Source organism: Microtus ochrogaster, chromosome 19 (genome assembly GCF_000317375.1).
Source record: "Microtus ochrogaster isolate Prairie Vole_2 chromosome 19, MicOch1.0, whole genome shotgun sequence".
In the NCBI taxonomy this organism is placed as follows: Eukaryota; Metazoa; Chordata; class Mammalia; order Rodentia; family Cricetidae; genus Microtus; species Microtus ochrogaster.
Genome location: NC_022021.1, coordinates 49834095 through 49851392, shown reverse-complemented (window position 1 = coordinate 49851392; position 17298 = coordinate 49834095). Strand labels below are relative to the sequence as shown.

Here is a 17298-nt window from a genome sequence, read left to right as displayed (position 1 = left end):
GAGAGAGAGAGAGAGAGAGAGAGAGAGAGAAGTTATTTCCTTCTTTATTTTGGGATATTCATAAGAATACTATTAGTTCTATAATCCATTTCATCCAGTTTCTTTCTACAATGAATGCTAAACACGAAATTCTCCTTTGGGGTCTACAGAGTGGTTTGACTGACCACCAGAAGTTCCGATGAAACTATTTTAGATGCTCTATTAGTCGGTACTTCCAGATGAGTTTGTTAAGAAATCTGTCTTACTGGCAATGACAAGAATATATTTTCTTAAAGTATTTCAGGCTAGTTCTATACTTGGAGCTGCCTTTTGTCAAAAAAAGCAAATCTGGTTTCTTAATGATATTGGTCATAATGTTTGCATAAAATTTAGTACCCCCAATACAAAGCATCATTATTTCATCACTACTCCTGAAATTAAGTTATCCTCTTGCTTTCAAAAATAAGAACACAGACATGTCACAGTGATGTGATAAACACGTCCTTGGTGTGTAAGCGGCCCCCTCACGTGGCTGGAGAGTCGCTTGGGGAACTGGTTTGAATTATACTACGTCTCATTTCCATCCACAAACTCCAGGAATTCCCTGGAAACTCCAGTCATTGAGAGATTTTTCCAAAGCAGCCAGTAAATCCTAGAAAATGTTGAAACTCTGCCAAACTGTCAACCGACGGGAAAATGCTCTAGGGCCAGGGCTATGAGAAAGCAGGAGTCGGAAGGAAGAAGTCAGCATTGAGGAGACAAAGAGGAGGATCCAAGTTTTAAAGCCTTGTCTGGCAGTGGCAGCTGAGGAAATGTCACTGACGGCATTGACTCCATCTTGGGAGACAGGGCCTGTGCTCAAAGGAGGTTCTGATAAGGAAGTATGCCAGGCAGCTGTGGGAAAATGCCAGGAGTTTCCAGAAGTCTCTACCGGTTACATTGGTTCCATAGGAATAGATACAATGGTTAAAAACAAAAGTTTGTTTGGTTTTTAATGTTTTGTGTTTTCAGATTATCATTTAATTACAACATTTCTCTCTTGTCTTCCCTTCCTCTAAACCCTCCCATACAACACTCATCTCTCCTCCAAATTCATGGCCTCTTTCTCATTAATTGTTATTCTATGCATATATGATAACACACACACACACACACACACACACACACACACCATAATCCTAAATATAACCTGTTCCGTTTAGTTGGTGTGCTCTTCCCCAGAAAAGACAGGTCGCCTCTCCCTCTCTCAGATTTTTTTAGTTGCTCATAGTTCTTCGTATAGAGTTGAGTTTTATTATTCTTGCATCAGTTTTTTTGAGGTTATGAAACTGAGATCTTAAATGGTGGTGTGCTTTGCCAACACACCAAGCCAGTGTGGCATTTAGACAGTCTAGAATGAGGCTATGAACATTGTGTGTGTGCGTTCATGTGTATGTGTGTGTGTGTGTGTGTGTGTGTGTGATATTATATTTTTGTTAAAACACAAACAACTGGAAGACCTCAAATGGTAGACTTTGTGTAGCGTCCTTGGCAGTAAAGCCACTGTAGCCTTTGGAGTGTGCACCGAGCAGGCTGGGAGGATGGAGTGACAAGCTCCCCTCACGGTTTCCCTATGGAGCTTCTAATGCCCTTTGGTGATGAAGCAACGCTACCCCTGGCACCACCCAGGGAAGAACGCTTTGCTTTCTTACTGTGGTCAGCCTTATAGCCATAATTTCTGTAATGGTCATGGGATCCTAGTGGGATGGAGTTGTGCAGACCTGGCGTACACAGGCTTTTCTCCCCAGGCGGGCTGTGCTTGCCCTGTGTCACCGGTTAAAGAGCCTGTTCTTTGTGTGAAATGAAAAGCAGTGTAATTTTTTCCCAAGAGGCCCTGAGGCTGTATCTAATGACATGTACAGGGATAAAGTGGTGCTCAGGGGACTTGTATGTACAAGTGTATGTGTGTGTTTTCCATCTGTGCGTTTGGCACATCTAAATCATTCCAGAAGGAGCAACCCGGGAACCGTTATCCTTGACTGGAGGCCAGAGTCTGAATCAATGTGAGTTTGTCCATCACCAGAGGCCTGTTCTTCCTCCTTGTGGTCAGTTCTCAGGCACCCACAACTCAAGGGTGAACTCGAAACCAGCAGCCATGGCTGCACTTACGTTATTTCCCCATTCTTTTTCAGGTCTATATTGATTTACCAAATTTTATTTCAATCTAGAATATTATCATCCTTTGGCACTTACTGCTGTCTTATGCTTTATTAGTAGTTGGCTTTTGTTTTTTAAAAAAATTTTTAGTTCAAGGCCAGCCTGTTCTACAAGAGCTAGTTCCAGGACAGGAACCAAAAAGCTACGGAGAAACCCTGTCTCGAAAATTTAAAAAAAAAAAGAATTTTTTTTTTTAATTTTTAAGGAATAATATCAAGCATTTTAAAAATTGGTGTTAATTTCATATTTTTTTTACTTTGAAATAATTATAGGAAACTCAATAAAAGATAGCTGGTTTACAGAAAAATCACTCTGTTTTTCGTTGTGAGTCTGGCCTTTCAACAGTGAGCCATCTCTCCAGCTCAGAAGGCAGAGGCAGGCAGATCTCTGTGAGTTCAAGACCAGCCTGGCCTACAGAGTAAGTTCCAGGACAGCCAAGGCAACACAGTTAGAATCCCTGTCTTAAAGAAAATGGATTTCCTTTTCTCAAACAACTATAAGTAGACTTAATAAAATGACTATCAGATCAAGTCATAACAATTTTGAAAAAAATTTAAAAATGCCATTTTTTTTTAACAAAACTAAACCTTCCATAAGCTGGTTTGTTTCCAGCTCAATATGCATGAGGAATTGACTGAAGGAAAACCAGATTCGCTGATTTCTAAATTCTGTGAAAGTCCTAGCTTTCAGGAGTAGAGAGGCCACTTGGTGTAAGATAATCAGCACACTAGAAATGCATTTCCTTCTGTCAGGTAACTGAGCCAGAGAGTGAACAGCCCTTCAGCCAACACGCAGGACTATCCCAATCTCCTGCTGCTGCCACGAAATCCTCTGGCAAACGTAGAAGATCACAGGCTTGTTTTAGGGTACAGCCCACGACAGTGTGAAATTAAGAAGTCAAAGCAGATGCTCACACTACACCCACACTCAGGGCAGAGAGAAACAAATACATACATATGGAGACTCACCTCACACCTTCGCTACAGTTCAGGATCCGAGTATTGTGGGAGGGTGCTGCCCACTTTAGATTGGGTCTTCCTGTATCAATTAAAGTAATCCAGATCGTACCCAAAAGACATGGCCACACCCCGTCCTGATCCACACAGCGCCTCACTGAAACTTCCCGGTGACATAAGTAAGATCTCACAAAGACATAATGTGAATGGTTCTCCTAGAGCGTGTACAATCCAGAACCCCAGAACGGGGGTGCTTACCTTAGAAAACAAACTGGGGCAGAGAGACGGATGGCAAGGGAATTCAATCAGGAAGCTGGTTGAAAGGGCACCAGGAATTGGAAGAAGGATGGAAAGGAGCATCCATCCGGTGTGGGGCTGACATGCTTTCATCCGATCTGACGCCTCTCGCCAGCCTGGCTGCTGTCCACAGAGCTTCTGCCTCCATTATTAGTGGGCAGTGGGGACCTCAAGGTCCGGGAGCATGACCACTGAGTGAGGCTTCCTCAAAGTCCCTACCTCAGGACACGGTGCAGAGGAACTGTGTGATCCTGTTCTCCTCAGCCCCTCCCTGGCACAGACAAGGCCAGAAAAATCATCACACTCTGTGACAAATATGGCTGATACTAACCTTTAGTGACATCCCACGACAGAATGCAAACATGATTTCAAAATATTTTATTCTCTCCAGAAACGTTATTGGAACTACAGTGAGCAAAGAGAAGTATAAATATCAAGCCAACCCTTGGGTCAGGCCTTCTCCGATGTAAGGCATTGTTTGCACACTTAGGACGGCCGTTTGTGCCACACTTTGGGAAGAAGGTTGCCTATCCTTAACACCTGGGAGATCACTTGGTGTGCAACAAGGGGTCCTGAATGAATCAAGTGCACGGAACAGCCAGCGCCTGACTCTGTACTCCCGGTGCAGCAGTCAAGGGAATTATAACCTTCCTTTTATTTGCAGAGATTATGTAACTGAAACCTGGGGAGTTTTGGCTATTCTCTCTGAGGGTCATCACTAGGCAATAAAATAAAGAGTGATGGATTGTGGAATAATAAGCCAAAAGAGAAGCTTGCATGTTTTATAGCCAGGATCTATTTCTAGTTAAAATGTACCCTTGCGGAAAATTCTGGAAAATATCTAGTAAATACTTAATTCAGTACACAGGCCGTGTGCAGAATCACAGTCGTTATCTGTTTCTGAAGGCCACTACCACAATTTAACATTTTCTGCGCCCATCCCCCACACAGCTGGCACCTCTCAGGGCTGTAACCAGCTAAAAGCAGTTTGGATCTAATGTCGAGAACGGCTTTCCACCTCTTGCTCCGGCAGTCACTTATGCTAATTAGGAAAGAGCTCCGGGGTTACTCAATTTAATAAAGTTAAGCATACAGATTGCCTGCGTTGGTTGAAGTTTCCTGCCTTCCCCCACAGGTAGGAATGACCAGGAGGTGTTTGTCACTCAGTCTGGTACCTTCCTCGTGGAAGGAATCCACCAAAGTACCTCCTGGTTCCTCAAAGTGTTAGGATTAAAAATTAAAAATTTTCTAAACAATCCCTTCAACTCCACTGTTTAAAAATAATAGCAGCATGGATACAGAACTTCATAGAGCCACGGTTTCAAATGAATTTGATTCTAAAATACTGAAAGAATTGTGGAAAAGTTGCCATTTACTTAAACCAGGAAAATTATTCCTACTGTTGACTAACAACTGTAGAAAGTGAAAGGCAGACAGTTGAGAAACCCCCAGCAAAGCTTCTGGCTAAGTCCTTATCAGCAGTGCCTGAACCAGAGAGAATCCAGCCTAGACCTCACCAGGGAACCTGCCGGCTCTGCTTGCCCTGGGGGAAAAAAGCACATTTGCAAATCAAAGGGTCTGAAACAACTTAACCACCTCTGTTTCCAAGTGAGAACAAGCCATTAATCTCCCAGGCTGCAATTTAAATGTCAAAAGGTCTTAAAAGCACACACAAGTACAATATTACAATTAGAATTACAGTATCAAGTAGCAGCTTTCATTAAAGTTGTATCTTATACTATGTGTGAAGTGATAAGACTGTAAATGACAGCAACCCTACAGTTTGTGTTCTTTCCAAAATCCAGATCCGACCACGAGGGCAGTGTGGATGGCTTCATTTTTACAGCCTATCCCACTCGTTTGTAGAGTCTGCCATTTAAACCTCTTATTTGGCAATTATTCACAGATTATATTTCACATTCATGCCACTAGCTGCCAAGTGGATTAGACTTGGAGACTTCTAAGAAGTCTTTTCTGTTTGATCTTGGTTTCAATGCCAACCCTCAACCACTTCTGCATTCTCTAGTTTCATCCTTCATCCACCATATAGAAGGTGTAACCATATCAGACTCTGCCACGGAGGGGGTGAGGGATGGAGTGGCTGTGACTTCTCTGCAACAGAGACAGTGCACACATAGGTCAGGCTGTGGAGTTGTAGGTGTGACTTGTATTTTATTCTTTGGCTAGGAGATGCAACTAAAGATTCAGTTGATTGCATAGCAGCCACTGTCAGAAACCTGAGACCAAGAGGTGCTGCTATCTAGCTGGCTTTCTCCGTTCTACTTTGTGTTCAGTCTGGCACTACCTGCCATAGAGAGCCAACCACAGTCAGGGTGGGTCTTCCCTCCTCCTGTAATTCTCTTCGGAAGCACCTTTACAGACATGCTCAGTGGAATATCTAGTAGTTAATTAGAACTTGAATCAAGATGACAATGAATATTAAGTACCATACCATCTTATATAAAGGGGCTGAAGGGTATGACCTGCCGAAAGCTGACATCTAACAGAAAGAGCCCAAATTCCAGCCCTTTGCCCAGGGATTCTGGAATGTGAGGAATTTTTCACCAAGCCCCTGTTCCTCCTCTCAAGAACTTTCCCGCAATATCTTTGCAGTTTCAACGACTAGCTGAGTAACAGAGGATCTTAGCAAGCAAAGAATTTAAATATATACAAGCCATGCCTTAGTCTTTGTGGTGTGTATATGGGGTACCAGTTGGAAATACTACACAGCCTAGCTTAGTAAATGGTTTCCTCAAAGTTTGGAAGGCGCCTGTGGCAATCCCAGCTCTAGTAATCATCCTTCTAACACAACATTATTTAGTTGGGGGAGGGGAGGGAAAAAGAAGAGAAGAGGAAGAAAAGGAAGAGGGCGAGGACAGGAGAAGGAAAGAAACACCAATAAAGCAATGCAATGCATTACATCAAACAACGCAGAAGCCTAGAAGTTTAAATCACAGCCACAGTCGTGTCCCGACTTTAGGGACATCACAGACCTTGACCTGTGCAGAGCTGTGGCTCTGGCAGTAACTCTTCCAGTGTTGGGGTTCCCTTGATTCTTTAGGGGCAAAACCACCCTTCTTTCCCCTGGAAGTAAAGGCTCCCAAAGACAGAACGACAGTGGCTTAGAGTGACTGACTGTGGCAGTCAACCTAGACTGGGCAGTTGTCTGCTGGGTATTTGTTTGCTAACCTTGTTTTTTGCCCTTTCCTTTCCTTGTTTTATTTTTCACTTTTGTTCTTCTAAAAGCAATGAATCCATCCAGGTGTTTTAGCAGTAAATAAACCTCCTGCAGATGAAGGTTCTTGAGGACTAATTGGGCAACTGTGACATCAGTGTTTCAAGGAGAAAAATAAGATACAAGTTGCATAGTAAGTTCTTGACAGCAGCTTATTGTGGAGGTGTTCTTTAAAAGTCCGTTTTTGTGTGCTTTGTCTGGAGTATCAGTGGCCACGTCAACTTGCATGATGATCACACAATCTGAGTTTAAAACTCTGAAAATGCCATCTGTCCTCACATTTATGACCCTCCTGGGATACTGACGTGACCAAGAACATATGTAGTCATATGCATAACTGAGTCTGGAATTTATGAATGTTACAATTTGGTCTCCGTAGTAACGGATGTTTAAAGCAACTGCCTAGGTCTATACATGTGTAACAGAAGTCGGGTGAAGCAGAGTCGGGAAGCAAGTCGGGAGAAGACGATCACCTCCAGGCCAGGAGCAAATGGCCTTTGCAGACTGTCTGCTCAGCTCCTATGGTGAAGCTCGGAGACAGTGATCAATCAGCTCGCATCTGAAATTCCTCAATGACTTTTGCATCATTTAGGTGGCGAAAGCTAACCTGTTTGTTTAAAACTAAACTAGGGGATGCCATTATAATAAACTCCATCTGAACTCAGACTGTGTCTGGCAGATAACTTAGGAAACCATGCTTTCCTTCAGCATTAGCTTCTGCCAACAGCTCCAGAACACACAGACGGTGGAGCACAAGCCCGTAGGAGGGCAAGGCTCTGAGCGTGTCTTGGTGTCAGGGCCTGTGACTCTCAGGGAGCATTCACAGCGTAGTCCACACCTGCTGTTTCATATCGTCCAGAGAAGGCGGCGTGTGTCAGATTCCTTTAACACAAGGGTTTGGGCTGTGGGTGGACGCGGAGGATGTGGCACACTCCTAGGTAACACTCCATCTCTAGCTTCTTTAGTGATGTCAGCTCTTCTACGGCGTAGAACTCAGGGACCACCTCACCACCTTTCACTGGGACAGCGTGGGAAAGGTTAGATCCCAGCTGTCTTCTTTAGTGATGGTTCTCAAAAGCATGGCGTACAGGTCCTCTGCCCTGCCCAGGATCGAGAGAAGGTACTGAGTGCATGCCTGCTCCTGGGGCTGATTGTGTGCCCCCCCCTGCTTTTGCAACTCTCCTTTTGTAGACAGCTGGCCCTCTGTCATCATTTAGATCTCTGTAGGTTGCTGACTAGTTCGTGTGCCTCCCAGGGCGCTTCTCAGAATTACGTCATCTTAGCTCTGCGTGAACTCCCAAGAGGCAACTGAGGTAGAGGGAAGAGGCCAGCATAGGACCCCAGAGGTGCTGGATCTCCCGCTTCTCAGTCCCCACTCCCAGGGGGGCTCATGTTTTTTTTTTTTCCTAAATGCTTTCTTGAGCCGTAGATGATGAAACAAGACCTCACCACTTCAAGTGGATAATTCGCTAACATTTGAGCAGTTACACATAATCTAGTTTTAAAGGCTTATATCTGTGTGCATGTGTGTCCGTCTGTCTGCTGTGTGGTTGTCTACTGCTTCTGTGTGGGTACCCACAGAGCCCAGAAAGGGTGCCAGCTCCCCTGGAGCTGGCGTTATAGGTGGCTGTGCAGGGAATATGAGCACTGGGACGACCTGAGCTCAGCTCTCCTGCAGGAGCAGCGAGTACTCTGAAGTGCTGTTTCATGTCTCTGGTCCCCATATTCTGACTTTAGCCAGCCGTGTGGCCCCAGAAAGAACCCATTCCCTTGATGCTCGCTCTGTTCCCACTCAAGCATGTCAATCATTGCAACCTGCTTCCCACCTCCACTGCCTGCTTTGGATGCCCCACCAGCTGGGGACTGTTGCTCAGATTCCTCTCTTAGCATAAGGCATCTGGACTCCTCAGGACATTGTTTCTCAGCTTTTCAGTGCATTGGTAAAGGGCATCTGCTGTGTGCGCATGTCCAGGGCTGTCTGTTCACTCACTAGTGGATAGGCATTCAGATTCTGACAGCTTCCATTTCTTCATAACGATAGCTACTAAGCACCACTGTGCATCTCATTTCCCCAGGCTCTCGTGATAACGTGGGACAGAAGGGATTATATTATAGGCAATCAAACACAATTCTCTAATGATGCATGATTAATTAAAACTCAGAGAGAGAAATTGAGGTTCAACCTGAAGATCAGAAAAGCAAAGCCGTCAGCCACTGGCTCTTTCCTCTTACTTAGTCTGAAACGGCCATCCTGTCCCCAGGAATCTCAGAAGGAGACTGTGACTGAGAGCTGTCTCCTCCCATTTTATAATCCTTTCTAGTTGTGGGATTAAGGGTATGTACCACCGCCGCCTGGCGTCTATAGCAAGCTAGTGTGGCTACTGGGATTAAAGGTGTGTGTCATTACTGCCTGATGTAAGGCTGGCCAGTGTGGCTGTTTTACTTTTCTGATCTTTAGGCAAGCTTTATTTATTAAAATACAAGTGAAATGTCACTACACTCTGACATCCACAGATACACAGGACACCCATCCAGGAGCCTGGGTCTTCAGGGATTCTCCTGTAGATGATGTATATAGCATGACATGAAAGAAAGAAAGCACTGCCTCGGGGATTGTGTTGACAGCGGAAAAAGCAGCTGACTCATGAGCTAAGTGTCGGCTACATGACTCCATCACAGATTTCCCCAGCCTCTCCTTAAGTAGAGGGACAGGGGCCCAGCATTCACACAGGGGCGGTGCAGTCTATGGGGGAAACTTGCCTGTACTCATCACCAAGTGTGAAAAACCTCAGGACACACAGCTTCTGCTAGAAAACATGTGTGCTTTTTCTGGCTTTTTTCCCAGAGTCCCCTTGCCACTGTGGCCAACTCCTGTCAAAATGTACCTAGCAATAGGTGCCCCCTGGCAATAACTGTCATCAGTGTGTGACTGGCCACACGGCCCGTGGAATTTTGGTATTTTCCTAGCTACACTGAGTCCCGCAAAAGCTGTGTCTGTCTTGTTTCAGGTTCTGAGCATCACCTCCCTCTTCAAACTCTGTCCTATGATCTTGACTGCTTACTTTAACTTTCCGCTCCACCTTTGACATAGGCATATTGAACATGCCCCGTGTCAGAGTAAAACAGCTACAGATTTATCCTGTTTCCAGAAATAGAAAGCAAGTCTTTCAACACAAACATATGTACTGGTACACACAGGTGACGCACAAAGACACCTGCACAGATCAAGCCCTGCAGAAAACCACACCAAGTCCTGGAGTCACGTCCAGTGGGAGTCACTGCTGACTGGGGAGAGCTATAGTACAGACACAAGCCTGAGTCTGCATTAGTAACCACACCACTGAAGAGTGCCGTGAACAGATATACCCATGATGGTTGATCAAAAGGACCACGTTTTTTTTTTTTTCCCACTGTGTGGAACTGAACCAATGTCTAAGTGTCAGACAACCTTGGAAAGGGAAGTTCCATCAATGACACATTTCTTAGATTATGCTTGATAGCAGCGATAACATCCAGTCCTTGAGCAGGTGGTTGTTTGCTTGAACACTTTTGTCTACTGCTGTTAGTTCACATCGTTTTGCATCAACCCAGAGCAGTCTTAATAAGTAAGCAGCCCAGGATAGCACGCGCTAAATGTCTTAACTGAGGCAATATTGTTAAAATGCTACACTGAGTGGTTGTTAGGATTCTTCATAGCCTGTGGCATACCATGCGCAAGGTCCTGAGCTCAGTCTTCAATACAACTGAAACAAAACTGTTCCTTATGGACACCATATACTCTCCATCGCAGACAAATGTTGTGAGAGAACCTCAGGCAGTATTCTGAAACCATCAATAACTATCTGACCTATCATACAGATATGGCTATATAGACATCAACACTGGCTCCTCTGCAGTGACATTTTTTTTGTTAATATCCTCTTCTTTAAATAGAAACACCAGACCAGGGTAGTGGCGCACGCCTTTAATCCCAGCACTCGAGAGGCAGAGGCAGGCGGATCTCTGTGAATTTGAGACCAGCCTGGTCTACACAGGGAGTTCCAGCACAGCCAGGGCTGCACAGTGAAACCCTGCCTTGAAAACACAGAAATAAAAATAGTAAATAAATAATAAATAAATAGAAACATCATTTCTCACCTCACATACTTGTTATTTGGACAGAAATAGCAACTACCTTATAAGACAGTACACTCCTGCTATGGGAAAGGTGTCAAACACATTTTCATATTTGTGTTTACTTTTATTTTTTATCTAGTTAAAATATTTTTAAATGCTTTACTAATTAATAATCTACCTAAAAGCAGATTAAAGAGGCTGTGATTTGGGCTAACCTAATAAATTTTTTTCTTATCTATATTATGAATCAAGTGAAAAGCATGACCTTAAAAGATTAACTCAAATACTAGACCCAATATTCGTAGCACACCCCTGATCAAACTAGTTTTAAAGAAAGTGAAGTATCTGTCCCAGTAAGTGAAGCTTCTAAAGCTAAACTCCAAATTTAGAGTATGCTCTGGGCTTTAGAAGGTACCACGTCTCCGGTTGTCACCCACTTCAAGCAGTTGTCACCCAGCACCCAGAACTGGGCACATGGTTGATAAACTGACCCCATGGCCAAGCCCCACTCACAGCGCACACTTCCTTGGGGAAACTTCTCCAGAGGGGAAAATGCTAAGCTGTCATGTTCTTATCTGAGCTCAAACTCACGTGCCAGGCCGCCTCTCCTTGGAGAGCAAGAACTAAAGGAGAAGACCTCACTCAACAAGTCACTCCAACCTTGTTCTTCAGCCAGAACACTACCGGGAGCCACACGCCTCACTGCAAGCCTCTGTGCGTATTGCTAAACGGCAAGCAGATGGCTAACAGCCGTCCGGCTATCTTTCTACGGTTTACTCTCCCCTTCTCCTTCCCACGTCCCAGTAGTCAGTGCTCCGGTGCCGAGCTGTAATCTGGTGCCAGCACAGCGGTAACTCAAGTGTGTGGGGAAACCTAGGGCTGAGTCCTCTTCATTGCCTGCTGGTGACATGAGTCACGCCGTCACCAACAAGATTAAGCTTGAACTAGAAACTTTGTTAAGGTGTCAAGTGTCAAAATATTAGTGTTTCAAGTTGACAGACGAGCAATTGGAAAGTGTCCAGGAACTGAGTATCGACCTGAGTAGATCACAGAAACGCTGAAGCCCGGGTTTGTTTGGGTTTAGGATGACCGCGGTCCCTGTCAGCTGCACACCAGCCCATTGTCTGTGAGGCCGCAGCACCAAAAAAGTCTAGATCCTTAGCCAGGTGAGACGGTAAGAGAAAAAGAACCCAACCCGAGAGGCCCTGGGAGGGCAAGCGCTTGGGCTTCTTGAGTTTTTGCAATGGCTTTGGATGAATTTTTACTTCAAACCATGGCATGTCATCTTGGAACAAAACTGACTATAGTTTGAAGCAGACGTGGCCCGTCAGGTGCTGGTTGTGGGCCAGGTTCATTTTGATCCTGAAGCTACGAGGAAACAACGAGCTGCTGGCTTTGATAAACACTTGTTGGGTGCTGAGACTATTGTAGCGTTTTTGGGAGCATCACTAAAAGACTCCAGAATGAGCGTGATGTTGCTCCTCAGTACACGTGTTTGAGAATAGGAGGCATGTCCAAAGAGCATCATTTAGGAGTTGAACACCCGTGTTCATGCTGACACAATCCTTTCTTCACTGCCTGTGGGTAGACAGCTCTCCTGGAAGGGCACATGGTATCATCTGAGCGCCTGATGGGTGGGGACCCTATCAACCTGCAGGAGAGATGTCTCATGGATGAGACTGTGTGTTTGATTCATTTAACTTACATGGCTAGATATTCTATGTACCCATATCAATGGATGTAGTGAGCAAGGTCATAAAACTCAACCAACTTCTGTGTGATTGTGAATAGCGGCTACCAGAAGGAAGAGGTTCTGTTTTGACACTTTAGTAACATGCTTACTATGCTGAGAAGCAGCAGGCTCCAGGGCTAACATACCTGTGTCCTTCCCTCCCTCATGGGGACAGCAGGACACTACTCAGTTTCCAGGGACATTGATTGACGTGACTGGCCGGCTGTGAGACGCAGGCCCTGGGAGGGCTCCTATGAAGCTTAGGAGGTACCAACTTCAGCTGAAGCCTGGTTAATAATCCACCCTCCGACAGCGCCGGGAGGAGGTGTCGCAGGGCATGCACTAACTATTTCATGAGTTTCCAAATTAATTCTCTTGGTTCAGTAAAGAAACACTTTCCTAGGGAGAAAGCATCCATCTTCCGCTGTTTACCTATTCTCTTGAGGTAGCTGCCAAAACTGAGGTAATAGAGCAACTTTTTAAAGCACTTCACCATCCATTGCTTTTCAACAGTGACCCGAATATCATTTTTATCAGTTACTGTGCTAGATGGTTAGTGACATTGAAGCTTATTTAAATATAAGATATCATAACCAATTAAGTTATTAATTAAACAAATGCAATGCTTGAATACTTCGTTAGTTAAAAAAAAAATGCACAAATTCCTCTTGCTGTCTCGGGACCCCACTGCCTGAATGTGAAGTCTATTATCCGAGCCACAGAGGACAGCCTGAACCTGAGAAGCTGAAGATGATACTAATCTAGACAGCCATCATAGAACACAACACCATCACACAGGAACCTGGAATGAGCCCACCACAAAGAAGTGTCGTATTTGACTGTCTCATCAGCTGCTTCAGGGATCAGGGCTTCAGAAGGACTGGAAGAGGATCAGAGGTCATCAGGAAGGAAGAATGCCTCATTTTGTTCTTGTTTGACTCAGCCATCTTCTCCCAACTCTTCATTAGAGCGTGTGTTTTGAATAGACTAATATCTTTTCGTCTCCTTACCAGATGACAAATTACCAGGAGAGGCTGAACAAATCATCCAAAGTCACACAGCAAATATGTGTTAGAACCACAAGATAAAAGCTGGAGTGTGTGTGGGGGGGTCTATGCTACGTCCACCCTGGGCTTTCTAGAAACATCTGTGTTGGGCCTTAGTGATTTGAGGGTCTGGTTTTTCCCTAAGAGTTGGTTTGGAAATCAAGAATTGTACACAAATGAGAAAGTTTATAAGAGTAGACCATGGTTTGTCTTTAAATTTAATATTTATTTATTAATCAAACTTGTTGCCTTCAACAGTGTAGAAAGCCAGTCTGAGCAGCACACGAAGCTGAACACCGTCTTGATTGTTTATGCCACTTTGGGGTCCACTAAAATATCAAAAGAATGAGTCTGGGCTGCTGGCCAGGGCTGCTATGGAATTCCAAACTTGGCTGTTCCCAGGTAGAGCCACAAAGCAGTAGCCCTCTTTCAGCTGAAAGTTCTAGAAGGCCAATGTTGCTGCTCATGGGTGGCAGGCTGCTCTCTCTCTCTCTGCCTGGTTCGGATTGGACTTTTCAAGTACTGCCACTTCCCAGACCTGGGTGGCATCTGGGCCCCAGGAGGCAGACCCCCCATGGTCCTGATTGCTTTCCTGATAATTTAACCAAGTTTTCCTTTGTCCTTTCTGCTTCTCCAACAGGAGCTATGTGGCTAATGCTTAACTTTCCTGGTGTGAGAAGCCTGGACTCTTAGACCTCCCACTCCACAGCATTGTTCCCTGCCATCGAAACTGGCCTTTTCCTGATAGCTAGAAAATATTTCTCCATGCTTATCAACGCAGCCTGTGTGAAACCGCAAACTCATGTGGATAACCTGGGGAGCACAGGGTTCATTTGGTGCATCAGTGTTAGAGAGAGAGAGAGAGACCCTGTTCCCAACCTCTCCATGAGAATGGGTCGCAAGCTCCTGAAATCACAAGCTTAGCCATGTGTTCACCTCATCCAGCATATACTGAATCATCAAACTAGGCGCGGTTCACACACGAACAGCACGATAACAAGGCTAAGTTCCCGCATACACGGGCAAGTTAGACGGAGTTTAAAATATCCTTCGGCAGTCATGAGCACTATGTGTCCTCCATCAGTGTGTGGTAACTCTCCTTGTGGGGTCTTTGGGTCCTTCTTTCTTCTTTGTACCTTTTGTGCAAATGCTTTCCTGATTTCTCAGACTGTGTCCCCACTGTTACTGATTTTCCTGCGTTAATTTTGTGACCTTCAAATGTTTTTGACGGATTCTGGTGATTTTTCCGTGTGTATCTTTCGACAGTGCAGACAAATAGGCAAAGGGGGGGGGGAGCTGAGGCCACTGTCCTCTATACATGGAGCAAGGTGGCTTTCTCCTTTCCTGTTTAAATGCTTTTCATTTCTTTCTCTTGCTTGATGGCTCTGGCTAAGATTGCCAGTCGTTTGTTGAATAGGAGTGATGAAACGGCATCCCTGCCTTGCTCCAGGTCACAGCGCACACACGTTTATCATTTCTGCAGTTAGAATACTGAGGCTGGGGCTGACTTTGAGTACGGCCTTTACGATGCCGAGATTCAGTCCTTCGGTGCCTGCCTCGTTCAGGGATTCTATCACGAAAGGAAATTGAACCTTATCCAGTGCCTTTCCCGCATCTGTGGTGATGATCGCGCGGTTTCAGCCTTTATTATCCAATACGGCATTAGTAACCGGTGTGTACTGAACCATCCTTGCATCTCTGTGGTACCCTACCTGATTGTGGTGACGTGCTTTCTAACACACTATGTTTTCCCATACAAAAATGTGCTTACAGGAAATAATTGTCAGGGATTGTTAAGGCTTGAATCCCAGCGTTTAGTGGTGAGTTTATAATCTTGCCATGTTGGACAGCCATGGAGCATGCCTGCTGAGTGTGGCCTCGGTTCCTACTTTCAATTGTTTATTCTCTTTCTCAGCAATGCTGTGATATCAAACTTTAAAAGTGCTTGCCATTCTAAAAGACAGAAAATGCAATCTCTTAATTTGTTTCCTCAACATATTTTAAATGTTATTTCTCTTATTCAATTTTGCTGTATAGGCATTTTACTGTTTTTATACAATCATTTATCACCCATTTCCTAAATTATCTTGTCTAGAAAGGTCTTCCTGTGCTCTAAGTGATGACTTTATGTTTTATTCTGCATTAATTCTGTTAGTATATTTTCTCCAATGTATCACATTTATTAAAAATTTGAAGTTCATTTGAATAGACTTGGAAATTATTAGCATTTTATTTTCTTCTCTTAACTGGGTCTAGATGCCAATATCAATATTTAACCCTGTGCACATTTTATCAAAGGTCAAATCCTTGTGGCTCAAATTCACTGTCTTTGGTGGACTGTGAGCCGCCCCACCCCCATGCATCTACAAATCAGGCCGCAGACCTTTCTGCACCCCAAGCTCTCTGAGAAGGTGCAGAAGAGGAGAACTCAGACAGATGCATTGACTTTCCTTCCCTCCCTCATCAGCCCAGACTACTGAGCCCTTCTTACACAAGGGTCCATCGGTGGGGCAGCCATGTTGGCGAAAGACATCACATCCAGTAGGGAACACTAGCGCCTTTTCTAATGGTGGTGTTTTCTCCTCCCCCTCCCTTCTTCCAGTTAGGCATGATAAGGACAAAGGATGCTGATTACTTCTTAAAGCCACTTCCTCCACACCTGTCGGGCAAGCCCAGCGGGTCTGCACAGGCTGCCTCTCCCTCCCACGTCCTGTACAAAAGATCCACGGAGCCCCAGGCGCTCAGAGAAAACGAAGTCCTGCTGGTCACCAGAAAGCGAGATCTGGCAAGATCTCACCTTCACCATGGCAACTTCCATCTGGGCCTCCCACAAAAGCAGCATTTCTGTGGTAGACGCAAGAAATGTACGTGAGGGTGATTTCGTGCATTGAATGACTTGGGTAATTATGTCAGATAATGGAATGCTTTCAATTTATTAAAAGCGTGTCTCCCCACAAGGTGAAACGTACTGACTGTCCCTGCTGCCATCAGGGGTGACTCTAGGGATGGTATTATGTGTCTCATGAGTGATGGATGGACGTGGAAGATGATTTTATTCTTTTAAATAGTGAGCATTTTAAAAAGACACACTCCTCAGAACATCTTAGAAGAAACCAGAGCCCTGGCATCCCCCTCAGTAACTCTATCATTGAGGTTTAGACATATGAAAGCTCACATACTTTTCCCGCTGAGGTAACTCCTTTGTAAGCATACATGGAGTTTTCCACTGCCACATCAAAGAGGGAGTGGGAGACAGAACTTACCTGCAAGTTGTCAGCAATCCTTTATGAGTGGGGCATCGTCCCGATTCCTCGGAGAGAATTGTTGTTTGCACATTGTCTAATCATATGATCCAGAAACCCACAGCTCTCTGGGGTCTCCTCTTGGCCTTAGCCTTCAGGCATCACCTGAAGGGCCTTCCCAGGGGAGACAAAGGAAACCTAACCCTCCAACTTTAACCTTCTCTGACTCCCAGGGTGGCTTTATCTGCCTCTCTGAAGCAGAAGAGAAACCTGGCAGGCGTTCTGTGGATCTTGGAAGAAAGAGGATGGATGAAACCACTGGTGCTCACTGAAGGAGCAGGTGTCCCTGAGGTGTCAGAGCCCATGCAGTGTCTGGACCCATTTTATCCCATGAACAAAACACAAGAGCTGTGGGTGAAGGTCCTGGAAATCTCAGAGGGAATCAAGTTAAGGGGGGTTCCTCTTTGGTCTGCTTGGCTTCTTGTGGGGTAGGTCGTGA

The 17298-nt window shown here is 44.9% G+C and overlaps 1 protein-coding gene across 1 annotated transcript in view; it reads left to right on the top strand.

Moving 5' to 3' along the window:
• The window catches only part of Adamts16 (ADAM metallopeptidase with thrombospondin type 1 motif 16), a 96273-nt gene that overhangs the window by 13921 nt on the left and 65054 nt on the right, over window positions 1-17298 (top strand). The window contains exon 4 of the mRNA XM_005356699.3: window positions 16160-16421. Coding sequence (XP_005356756.1) covers window positions 16160-16421 — 262 coding nt within the window. The remainder of the gene's footprint in view (window positions 1-16159; window positions 16422-17298) is intronic.